The sequence below is a fragment of the Cebus imitator genome, unplaced genomic scaffold, assembly GCF_001604975.1.
Source record: "Cebus imitator isolate Cc_AM_T3 unplaced genomic scaffold, Cebus_imitator-1.0 Scaffold717, whole genome shotgun sequence".
Taxonomy (NCBI): domain Eukaryota; kingdom Metazoa; phylum Chordata; class Mammalia; order Primates; family Cebidae; genus Cebus; species Cebus imitator.
Genome location: NW_016108032.1, coordinates 497,143 through 509,694, shown reverse-complemented (window position 1 = coordinate 509,694; position 12,552 = coordinate 497,143). Strand labels below are relative to the sequence as shown.

The 12,552-nt window shown below is 39.2% G+C and overlaps 1 protein-coding gene across 5 annotated transcripts in view; it reads left to right on the top strand.

Annotated features, from left to right (window-relative positions):
• The window catches only part of KLHL32 (kelch like family member 32), a 170,529-nt gene that overhangs the window by 87,746 nt on the left and 70,231 nt on the right, over positions 1-12,552 (top strand). For 4 of the 5 annotated variants that reach the window (XR_001821882.2, XM_017518958.2, XM_017518962.1 and 1 more), the window contains one exon: positions 7,015-7,113. The exons of the other annotated variant lie outside the window; for it this stretch is intronic. Coding sequence is in view for 2 of the 4 variants with exons in the window: in XM_017518958.2 (XP_017374447.1) it covers positions 7,015-7,113 (99 nt within the window). In the remaining 2 variants the exon portion in view is untranslated. The remainder of the gene's footprint in view (positions 1-7,014; positions 7,114-12,552) is intronic. 5 annotated transcript variants of the gene reach the window in all.

Here is a 12,552-nt window from a genome sequence, read left to right as displayed (position 1 = left end):
GTAGCTGGGATTACAGGCACGCGCCACCATGCCCAGCTAATTTTTTGTATTTTTAGTAGAGACGGGGTTTCACCGTGTTGACCAGGATGGTCTCGATCTCTTGACCTCGTGATCCACCGACCTCGGCCTCCCAAAGTGCTGGGATTACAGTCTTGAGCCACCGTGCCCGGCCTATCAAATGTATCTTTTGCAAATATTTTCTCCCAGCCAATGGCTTGTCTTCTCAATCTCCTAATAGTGTATTTTATGAAGCAGAAGCATTTAATTTTAATAAAGTCCAAGTTATCAATTATGTCTTTCATGGACCATGTTTTTGGTGTTGTATCTAAAAAGTCATTGCCATACCCAAAGTTATCTAGATCTTCCTCTGTGTTACCTTGTAGAAGTTTTCTAGTTTTGCATTTTACATCTAAGTCTGCAATCCATTTTGAGTTTATTTTTGTGAAGGGTTTGAGAGCTGTGTCTAGATTTATTTTTCTGTATGTGAGTGTCCAATTGATCCAACCCCATTCTTGAAAAGACTATCTTTTATCCATTATTGTTATATTATCTATAATATTACCTATGCTCCTTCATTGACCATATTTATATGAGTTTGTTTCTGAGCTCTGTTTTCTATTCCATTGATCTGTTTCTCTCTTCTTTTGCCAGTGTCACACTGTCTTGATATAATGGTAGTTTTTTTAGTAAGTCTCCAAGGCAGGTATTGTCAGTCCTCCAAATTTGTTCTTCAATATTGGATGGGCTATTCTGAGTCTTTTGCTTCTTCATATAAGCCTTAGACTCTGTTTGTTAATACACAAAAAATAACTTTGTGGGATTTTGAATGAGATTTACATTGAATATACAAATTCATATAGAGTCTTTTTATCCACAAACATGAACCATCTTTCCATTTATTTAGTTTTTCTTTGATTTCTGTAACCAATTTTGTAGTTTTCCTCATACAGATATGTGCTAAGTCCCATGGCCAAATGCCCTGATTGCCTACCCAATATTCATTTCCTCTTTTCTCTTTATATAGAACTCTAATTTGATTTGGGACAATGGTGCATCTAGTCATAAAAACTTAATTTCCTAGGCTCTTTTATAGCTATGTGTAACAACCCAGCCAATGAGATGTAAATGGGAGTCTTTGTAGGTGTTTGTAGGAAATCTATTATTTTTCTAACAAACATTGCCAGACTCAGCTGAGGAAAGTTTTTTGTTCTTTGCCCTCTCTTTTCTTTCTGCTTTGACTGTACATGCAATGTCTGGATGTATGACAGCCAATTTGAGACCATGAAACCACAGCCTAGGATTTGCCAAGCAGGAAAATAAAAGGAGGCTGGTTAGTTGCCACTCTAAGCTGCCTAATCCAAATGTTATTGGAAAAATAACCCTCATATTTGTGCAAGCCATTTTATTACATATAGACACACACAACTGTAACGATACACAAGCATTTCCTTGGTTCATAAAACCAGTTCTCGAGGTGGAAATCATGACTTTCATTGTACAGATAAGGACACTGAGGCACCTGGAGTGGAGCTGTTCTCCCAAGTTCATTCTGTCAGCAAGTGTAGGAGCCAGGATTTGAAATGAGACGGCATGACCTAGAACGCATGGGCTTAGTTCACCAGACATCTGTGAAGATCCAGGAGATTAATTCCAGCTTGAGGCTGAGATAGGAGAAGATCTTGCCAAGCTTTGTATAGGGAGCGCGTCTAGAACTGGAGCTTGAAGAATTAGTAGGTTTTGACATACAGAGATTGAAGAAATGAGGAAGACATTGAGGATGGAGAGCAAGGTATTGACTGAGTGTAGAGACTAGCTACATGGTGAGGGTTTCCAAATACAGGCCTCAAAAGTTTGAACTCTCTGATTTATGGAGAACTACTGAATTCTAGCCAGTATTGCTCAGATGGAGCATTTCAACAGACATATTTATGAACATTTCCCAATATGATCACAACATTTAGAAAATGGAATTCATGTGTTTTATTATCCTTACTTGAACTATGTTTTCCTTTCTTCAAAATAAACTTAAGGTGTCAGATATAGATGTGCAGTGTATGATTCAATTTAGAAAATTATTTTCCTTTAAATGGGTGCCACCTTGTGGATAAAAAGTCCTTAGTGCAGTGGTTTTGAAACTAAAACTAGATTGGTGGCAATTTCTCATAGCTAGCTAGATCTTACGTTTCATGTTCCATCTGTAAGAATTCTGTCATAAAGAACTTTATGCAAAAGATTTTATATGTTTTGAATATATGATCATTTAAAAGCTATTTATGCTGTTGTATCCAGTTCATTTGATGATTATAAGTTCAAGATTCTGATAATTTGCCATCCTGTAATACTATACAGGAAAAAAACCCAAAGAAACAAAATATAAAGGAGGAAATATATTCATTTATTCTCATAAATAATATTAGACCACTCTAATCTGCAGTTGTACATGTGCTTATTTTGCTTGCAAAAGTGTGTTGTTCATGTGTGCACATTGTATATGTGTTTATTATAGACCTTAGTTATCTGACTTTAACATGCTCAAATCCTTAAGCACATAAACCAAGAAGTAAGTAATTTTAAAATCTTCTTGTGCAAAAAATGAAGAAGATAGCTTTGAAGACCTGAAGATACAAAATTTTCTGAAGATGCCAACTTACTTGTTCACAGGCAGGAAAAAAAGGTCACACTGAGACTTACTATGGCTGTTAAAGGCAGTCCCTACCAGCCACCAATCCAAGAGGCAAGGTAAAAGGGAAAGGGAAAATAAAGAGAAAAAGAAGACAGAGTTGAGAGAATGGACACCTTATGAGGAGGATAAGCTGAAGAAGGAGGGGCAGGGACACCCTGGGGACTGTGGGCTGTCCCTGCTCCCACTGCTCAATCCCAGCTCCACCCTCCCAGAACCCCCCCAGTGAGGTGTGGGCACTGACTGATGTGGCCCATGTATCATCCCATGCACAGAATCTCCCTCAGGTCCCATTCCCTTCCTCTTTCACCAGTTGCTGGCCCCATATTCTTCCTGAGGACCAGGAGTCCCAGTTTTATGCAGTTTAAAGGGCCTTTGTTGGGGATTATGCAAATTAACCTGTCTACTACCAACCCTGCTTGGATTGGTGACCAGAGGACATATTGGCAGAGTATTCAAGAGTGCCTCCTACCAGGAGGGTAACTGGGCCACCTCATGACTGAATTCTGACATAATTTCTCTTACCAGGTACCCATACCCTTCTCTTGCCCTTTTAGACTATTACTTTGTCACACCATTCTGTCACCCTAAGTACAGCCACTGGTCGGTTCTTATCCCCATCCAAATGAGTGTAGTTTCAGCATTTGGAATTGGGATCAGCCGTGGCCCTCTCCTCATTTATATGACCTTGCCTGCTACAAGGGGCAGGAGAGGCTCCTGGGCCAGACCCAAGTAATGAGATGTGATCATCTCATTATTTGGTGAGGTGAGGCTAGAAGTGATCTCCCCACTAGCACTGTCCAGCTCCCTCATTCGAGAACAGCCCCTTGTGTTCTTCCACCTGGAGGTCAGGCAGAGAAAGAATCCTCTTTACAGATGGGCCTGTGAACAAGAGACATTCATGCCCCACCTAAGCTTGCCTCTGGTTGCATCAAAACCTGTTTGTAAATCTGGAGAAGCCCCAGCTCTACAGATGAGCTCCACCCAAGCAGGTGAGCACCATTGAGGTTAGAGTCAATGCCCAGCCTAGTTTGGCTTATTTTAGGGTTTCCCTCCCCCCACCCCCCACTGCATTCTGGACCACTTGGCGTTATGCATCTAGCATTTCCTTGATCTCTTGTTTTTAAGACATTTTGTCTTGTCCACTGTTTATGCTCCTAGCTGAGATATCCTCCTCCAGACTGATGAGTGACTGGATGTTCAGGCCACTCACATTAGCACATTAGCTCCTATTCCCACCCTGTGTGCTTCCATATCTCAGGGAACATCCCTTCCTTCCTGCAGGTGGTCCTTGAGTGACCCTTCTTCCTATCTGGTCCTGGTTTGAGTGTCAGACTACATGTTGATGGGCATGTTTCTGAAATACCTAAATACAATGCTTGGCAGAAGTTAAATGCAGCTGTCTTAGCTGTCCTCCATAAACCTGTGTGTTTGAGATCCCTTTTTTCTGTGGAGGTTGTTCTTTTGGCTAGTCCTTCAAGGCAGATGCCAGATAAATTCACCACACTGTAAATCATGAGGAGATTGGACCTTTGTTTTTATTACTGGCCAAACATAAATTCCCTAGAAAATTATATTAGAACAGCCGGTCACCAAAGAGCAACAAAGCTGAATTAAAAGCCTCCAGTACAGTGGGGTTTGCAAACACTGGTTCTGTTTCCATAAGTGAGAACGGCTCTCCTGGTGGGGTTTCTTTATCCAACCCTTTAAAAGCACTTAGAGATTTTCTGTGCTAAAGCATATTTTAGAAAAACTTATAATGAGTGGAAGGAAAAAAACTGCAAAACAAAAAATAAAAAAGGACAAAAACAATCCCCGGATGGGTTTTTGATGGGCAGGCTTCTGGAAGTCAGCCTGCTGGACGTGTAACACATGCTATGGAATATTCATCTTGTCTCTCTATGATCTCTGTCTTTGTGTTTGCTATTAGTGAGCCTTGGAGGTTATCACAAATGCCAGTTGTGTGAAATGAGCGCAACTGACAGGATTTAAAGGCTAAAACCAACCTTTCTAATCCCTCTATTCCCCGTTCTGCTCCTTAGGCCATGCCTCTTCTGCAAGACTATACGACATCCTTGCTCCTCTTATGGGAGCTGCACTAATTTCCTGAATGTCAGTCAAAGCCTCCTTCCTTGAGGAGTTGTAGAAATCCGGGTTTCTCTTTTTGACTAGATGGAAAAGGAGCTATAAAGATTTTTCAGAACAAGATGACTGTTGGTAGTTTTGCCATATTTGCTTAACGTTTTCACTTCTTTACTTGCTAGTTTAGAAATGTAGAGTTCTTTTTTTTTCTTTCTTTAGATTGGTTAATAAAATTAGTTAAAATTTATTCTAACATAAAAATATGTGTAGAGATCAATTAATTCATCAGTATTTTTATTAACTAACTTCATGAATAGTGAACAACAGCTATGTGTGCTGGACATTGTTCTAAGTGCTGGGGATACAAAACAGACTAAGTCCCTGCTCTCCTGAAACTTATAGTGAGCAGAGAAAAATAAGTAAATAGGCAAAAAGATATATAATGTGAGGTGGCAAGCACTATGGTGAAAAATAAAAGTTAGGAGCTAGGGAATAGTGGCTGTTCAGGGGTGGGTTACTCTTCTACACAGGATGGTCAGGGGAGGCATCTCAGGTAAGGCGGTATCTGAAGGATATGAGAGAGTGACCCAGGTGGAGCAAACAGCTAGTTGTAAACACCAAGGTGCTCAGCATATTCAAGAACTTTTTAGGTTATAGTCAAGACTTTTTGGATTTTATTTTTAATGAGAAGGAAAGTCATCAGAAAGTTCTGAATAAAATCTGATTTCATAAAATGATTTCATTTGTGTTTTTAAAGAACCAGTTTGGTTGATATTCCAATAGTGTGAGGGGATAAAGGAAAGAACAGTGCAACTAGTTAGGAGTTGATTACGGTTAAGTGTAGGAAGAGGAGTAGATTGGACTAAAGCTGTGACGATGGAAGTCATGAGCAGTGATTGGATTTTGAAACTATTTAAGATAGAGCCAATAGGACTGGCGGATGGATTAGGTATAAGGCCTAAGGAAAACAAGAGTCAAGCATGACCCTGAGGCTCCATCCAGTAGAAAGAGAACCTATAGTGATGCAGGAACAAAAGGGAGGATTGCAGGCAGAAGGGGTTGGGATCAAGCATACAAGCAGATTGTTGGGAAGAGCAAAAGGTACTGATACAGATGCAGGTAGATGCGTTGGTAGATTTGGTGGTAAGAAGTTTTCAAAGACCATGAAGTGAAAATCTGGAGGCAGAGGAGGAGTTGGAGGCTTGAGAAAGGAGTGTGGTGAAGTAGTAGAGTGGAAAGGTGAATTGACCAGTGAGTGTTGCTCATGCGTCCTGTGCATCAGAGCCACTCAGGACACTTGTTAAAACACTAGTTCCCTCACCCTGAAACTTTCTGATTCAGGAGGTCTGGGAGGCACCCAAGAGTTTGCAGTTTCATAAGTACCTAGGTGATGCCAATGCTGCTGGTCCAGAGACCAGAATTCTGGAAACACTGGGCTGGGGAAATGATTTAAAATGGAGGGTCAGGGCAGCACTAAAGGCCTCCTTGCCCCTGGCACTAATGCATGCAAATTTTGTCAACATGGTCATGTGCCTTTTTCCAGCCCTGATCAGCTGCTCAAGAGCTAGCAGCAGCAGGTAAATAATTGGACTTAACTAAATAAAGTGAAGTGTTGATATCACCAGCATACTTGGAAGGTCTTACCTCTATGTGATATCTTTGTATTCTGAAATTGTTAGTTGAACATCTTTTATTTTAAATAGAAACAATAAGAGAATCTGGGACAGAGAAAGAGGAAAATGGAAGTTTATGGATGAAGTTAAATGTTGTAGGACTTAGAAGTAAAATAGAGTAATATCCACCTCTGGTCTCATATGGCAAGGAGAAACATATGCCCCTTTCCCTAAAATACCTGCTTCTGTGGTCTACTAAAGAGCCAAATTCTGAAATATACTTTGAAAAACTCAGTTCTTTCGTATCTTATAATTACATCACAAACTGAATTTTAAGAGGGTTATGTTGTTCTTTGAAAATATTTATAACCTCCTAAAAAAAATAAGTAGTTAAGTGCAGAGCTTCACACACCACAATGATATCAGCACATGCAGTAAAGAGAAAATCAGCTGTTAGAGTAAGGGTCACAACTCATTAACCAGAACAGGAAGAGAAGAACTGACTTCCGTGAAAAGGAACAGTGTTAATTGAAATACAGTATGTAAAGCAGCAATTTAAGTATACTATGGTATATCTACATAGTAAGCAGTATTATATTTTAAGTGTAACTGATAGTTTTCTTTTTGTTAAAAAAACAGATTCTACTGGAGCCAGGTGTGATCCAGGATGTGCTAGCAGCAGGCAGTCACCTACAGCTGTTGGAGCTTCTCAATTTATGCTCCCACTATCTCATCCAGGTACGTGAGCTTGCATCCTGCTCGTACACCCTTCACATTCCTTTCCCCACAGTCATAAGCTGTCCCTCACCAACTGGAGCTGAATGACAGGTAAAGTGGGGGTGGAGTGTGGGCTGTGGCAGTAGAGTTTCTCCAGGACACTAACTGGGAGGCTCCTAGGAGGGCAGCTGCAGCTCTTGCATCCAGTTACGGAAGTGGGAGTTTTCCTCCACTCTCCTGCCCACCTTAGGTCCCCAAGACCCTCGAGCAGCCAATTAACTCAGGGACCACATGCAGGGTTCTCTATAGGGGACTGAGGAGGTGACACTGAAAGGAGTCCTAGTCCAAAGCAATATTGTCTGGTTATGGAAATAATCACAAATGTAAGAAAAGACTAATAGTCATTGAAGATTTCAGTAACAGTATCTAGTAAATCACAAAGTCCTATGTAATTAATTACCATGTTACCTTCCCAGGCAGTAAATGCTGGAGAAGGGATGAGTGATGTGCACATTCTTCCCCTGATTTGCTGGTCAGGAAAGGCTCCCTGAGAAGGAGGGAGATAAAACTTCTGAACACCAACCACTGACTGTGTATTCACCATTGTTTCACATTCAGTCCTCACGATAACTTTGCAGATTTTTATAGATTTAAAAAATCAGAGACTCAAACTGTATCCAACTTGCCTGAGGTAATATGGTTGGTAGGATTTTCTGATTCCAAAGACCATTTCTTTCTTGGATGAAAACTCCTTGTTAGGTAGGAGTCTAAGGGGCATCTTAGGCAGACAGCATGGCTATGAGTCTTTTGGACTTTGCAGAGCATTACTAACTAATTTCCAACTTTAGGATCCTCCCATTTCCCCCACTGGTGTCACCTTCACTTGCATTTATTATACCATTACAAAATTAATTTGAAGAAATGATAAAGTCACCACACAATTTAATTCTGCTGTCTTTGTGCATATGACATATTAGTGAGCAGATGACTTTTGTTTTCCTGCCCAATTAATTTATTTTCCTTTTAAATCATTTTCTCTAATTTTAAATATATACTTTTATCATTGACTTCTGTTACCTGTTAGGTAGTTTACAAAGCTCATGCTCACCTAGCATCTTATTTAATCTTCCCAGCAACCCTGGAAAATAGGAACCATCACTTTCCAGGGAGACAGTGTGAGTAAGGTCAGCCATATTCACCTGAGGAAAATTCAAATACAGTAGATGGAATTCTTATGATTATCTCAGCACATTTAATCTAACAGTAAATGGTTAACACTTTTTTACCTTATTTTCCTTTCTTTCCCCTCGATATTGTTAGGTGGTATGGGAAAGCTGTTTTTAATCCCTTTCTGCCTGTAGCAAATGGGAATCATGGAGAAAGGTTATAAGACTTCAGAAGTGTGTGTTTGACTTGTGAAATTGAAATTACTTTTATTTGACATTTCTACATCAAATATTACAACTTGGGCTTCATGCATCATCACCTGATTCACTTTCCCCGTGGCAGATAGTAATCAGGGATGTATGTTGACACAGTTTGGATACAGTGTTAGTTATCATGATGCACATTATAAGCGGTGTGTACATGCATGGGTGTGTGGGTATACCTAAGCCTGTAATTTTCTGTAAGTGAGAATCCCAGATGAACAGTAAACGTTCATGGGTACTTTCCCCATCTCGTCAGATAGGTGATTTGTTGAGATACTAAGTGACTTGTATACTTTGGAATTTAACTTCTACATTTCATTATTTTGCCGAGGTAAAAATATAGCATGCCTACAGATATATTTTGTGGACAGTTATTATTCAGGCTTCTTGAATAGTGGTTGAAACTTTCACTGTCTTTTCACAAATGTTTTCATTTTGTCATGTAAGTTTACTTTTTCTTTTTATCTGTGATTATTGCAAGATGTCAAACTTGTAGATGGAAACTTTGACTATATGAATACCAAAATCATATACCCTTATTTCAGCCTTTTAAAAATATATACCCTTCTCCTTCCTTTCTATAATCCTTCCTTAGGATTATAGAAATCAAAGACAGGGTCAATTGAATCTACTTTTATATTTTGCTATAGTCTCATAGCTATATTTATTTGCTATTTTTCGGTAATATTGTTCAACTGATTTTTAATTTAATGTGGGACTATTTGATTGAATATATAAAAATAACATTTTGTTAATGTGAAAAATTGCCAGTGTTTAAAATGTACCCAGAAATTGTGCCCCATCAATCAATGCTGATACATTCCCCATCTTTGTGTGGTTCTTTGTCAACTAGGAGTTTTTGAAACCACTCTCTTCACTAAGATGCCTGGCATTGTTTTGTTGTTCTTAAAATGTCATTCTTTCTTTGGTTTCTCTGCCAGAGGAGTGAAGGGAAGGCCTGCTCAAATATCCCATTGACCTCTAGGGCTCATTACAAAGTATGTCCAAGGAGAACCTTTGATGGAAGCTCCCTGAGCCTCACTGGCCTGCAGTTCCTCTGAACATGTAAATGGTGCTGCTGCCCTCCTGAAAGGGAAAGGGACACCTGGCACTATGTGGGCTACTTTCTCTTGCATTTCCTCTGGCAGGCTGCTGAGAGCAGGAACCCTAAATTGCAGGAGCAGTGCTCCTCTGTGTCCATGAGGACAGCTATTGAATTAGCCCCCTAATTAACCTTCTCATGGGTTCTCAAAGCATGTTTATGGGAATAAGGGAAAGCTGGGCAATGAACTTGACACTAATTGATGGGGTGTGGAGTGTTTTTGCCTTTCTTTAGGCTCCCACTATTCTTGCTTATAGGATATAGTCCCCTCTGAGCAGTGTGCTTGTTTCTAGCCTCAGTCTGTGGTAAACCATGGTCCCCAGAGCATCACTAGCTTTCCCAGGAAAGGGAACCACATATATTGAGGGTCTATCCACGCTGAGTGTTTTCAGGGACTCACATTTTCACTGTTAAGTCACCCCTTCATACAGGTGGGTATTCTTTTCTTTTTACAGATGAAGAAACTTAAATTCAGAACTAGGACGCTGATCTGGCTTGAAAACTTTCCTTAGCTACCCTGATCATCATGCAGGTGGATTATTTCACCAACAGAAGTCTTTAGCCTCATCTTCAAGTCCAGGCCTGTTCCTCCCTAGCCTCATCTCCAGCCATAGTGCTTTTCCTAGCCTGCTTTTTCTGGACCTTAAGGCAGACTTTTCATATTGGGACTTGCCATTAGGGGAGAAGATTTACTGGTGGAGATCCTCAGTGGCAGGCACATCTTCTCAGTCCCCTTTAGATTTTACCAAAGGGTAGGAGTGGGGAAAATTTCACATGCACGCACACACACACACACACACACACACACACACACACACACAGAGTCCTTCGCCTCTGCTGATGCACGATGCCATAAGATAAGAAACACTGGCAACTGAACTTCCTGTTACATTTCCTGCAAGTGATGCATCAGAAGCTTTGATGGTGTTTCTTTTTTTGTAGTTAGCATTCCAAAAAACAAAGTTTATACATTTTGTATCACCTTTCCCAAATATATTATGTTGTTTTATTAACAAGCTTTCTTTATGATCACCAAGTATCATTATCTTTATCATAATATGCAATCTAAATATATTGAAAAAAAGAACCATCATGTAGACTTTCCAAATAAAACCACCAAAGTACTGAATATACAACTCCCTTTTTGATAGGACTATAGGTCTGATATCTATTGCTAGACAGCAGGTGGCAGTGTGAATCCACCAGAATTCAGTAGTTAATTTAAAGCAAAAATCAGAAAAAATGAAAAGAAAAATTATTTATTTTTCTACATATTAGTCTTCTGACCTAATCAGTAAAAAAGTCATTATTCACACCACACTGGGCAATATACATTGTAATTTTTAACATATAGTAGGAAACTGTTAATGTGTTCACAGGAAATACAGTTTTGTCTTGGGCTGCTGTGGTCATTTATCAGCACACTTTGTGAAATCACTCATTTGTTCTAATTTGAATGTAAATGACTTTAAGGTTTTACAAATAAGGTGACAGACTCACATAAATGTAATTGCAGGGTTCATCTCCCTCTTTTTATATATCACTCATTAGGTTATGAATTAAATACATCGTATTAAACCAGGGGCATGTCCAATGATGATATTGTAATGGCAAATTACTCTATGCTATTAGAGGTGTATTTTTTATTCATGGACATTAATTTGTCATTAAGCAGCATTAGTTTAGCACTTTTATGTGAAAGACGTGACCTGCAAGAGGAGGCGTGCTGCTGGGATGTGAGAGGCTGGAACGCAAGGGCTATAGGTAGAGCATTTTATCATTGTAAGGGAAACGGGGAGCGGGGGGGATCTGTTGCATTTTTTTTTTCTTTTTATTACAGCATGAAAGATCATTTCCCCAGATTGAAGGCGTTGTTCTGTTTACAGTGTGCACATGTAGATCAGCTAGTAAAGCAGAGCCCAAATTCTTACTATTCATCACTCAGAAGCCAAGGAGGAACATAAAGGGAACAGGAGGGAGAAGGAGTCCTGCCCTAAATCTCCTTCTCTGTGACTGATGTTTATTCAGCATCCCTTGTGTTCATTAAATTTTACACTAAGTGGTCTACAGTGAGAATTAGTTATTTTCTCTCTTCAGTTAAGGTACAAAGGTTTTAAAAATGCTATTCTCTCAAGAGGAAGTTAAGGAGAATTCTGGGTGACTTTGTTCCTTTTTTTGTACCAATGGTGAAAACTATTTTTCCACTTTGAATTCTGAGAAGCACTAGATTCTTGAAATACCTACACCAGCGCTGAAGGTACCTGAGTGCTGTTTTCCCATCATTCTGCACATGGTTTAATGTGGTTGGAAAATGTCTCGCCACCTCCAGGTACACTGTGGGGCTTTCGAGCAGAGGGATCACACCTTTTACTGATTTAATGCCTTATCCCCTCCCTCCCATTGCATCATGGGAGTTCATTATGTACTGAGGGATTGAAAGGTGCCTTCATTCAGTAATTTTTCTCTGCTTTTTAAATATTGAAATTTTATAGTAGGAAAAATATACTACCAGCCTTTCATTAGTTTTGCCAACTGAATACATTTTTTTTGTTAAAAATACTTTCTTTAGGGATTAAATTTGACACTCACACATATTATACTGTATTATAATAGATTATCATTTTTTAACCAAGTAATATTACAATGACTTATAGGAAGTTTTTTCTTCTAAACAATGTATTATAATTTTAATTATTATATTAAGAGTATCACCTAAATACATAATATATAGTGGATGTTCTGAAGACAATAACTTATCCTCAAGATTGCAGAGAAGTTGTAACTTGTGTTCATTTTTCTCCAACACTGAACCATTTTTTTCCACATTAGACAAATGATGGTACTAACATATATATTTAATATAACCATAATCAAATGCACTGAGTGTTGTTCCATAGTTCACTAGAGCTGAGACTCTTGTGTTGGAGA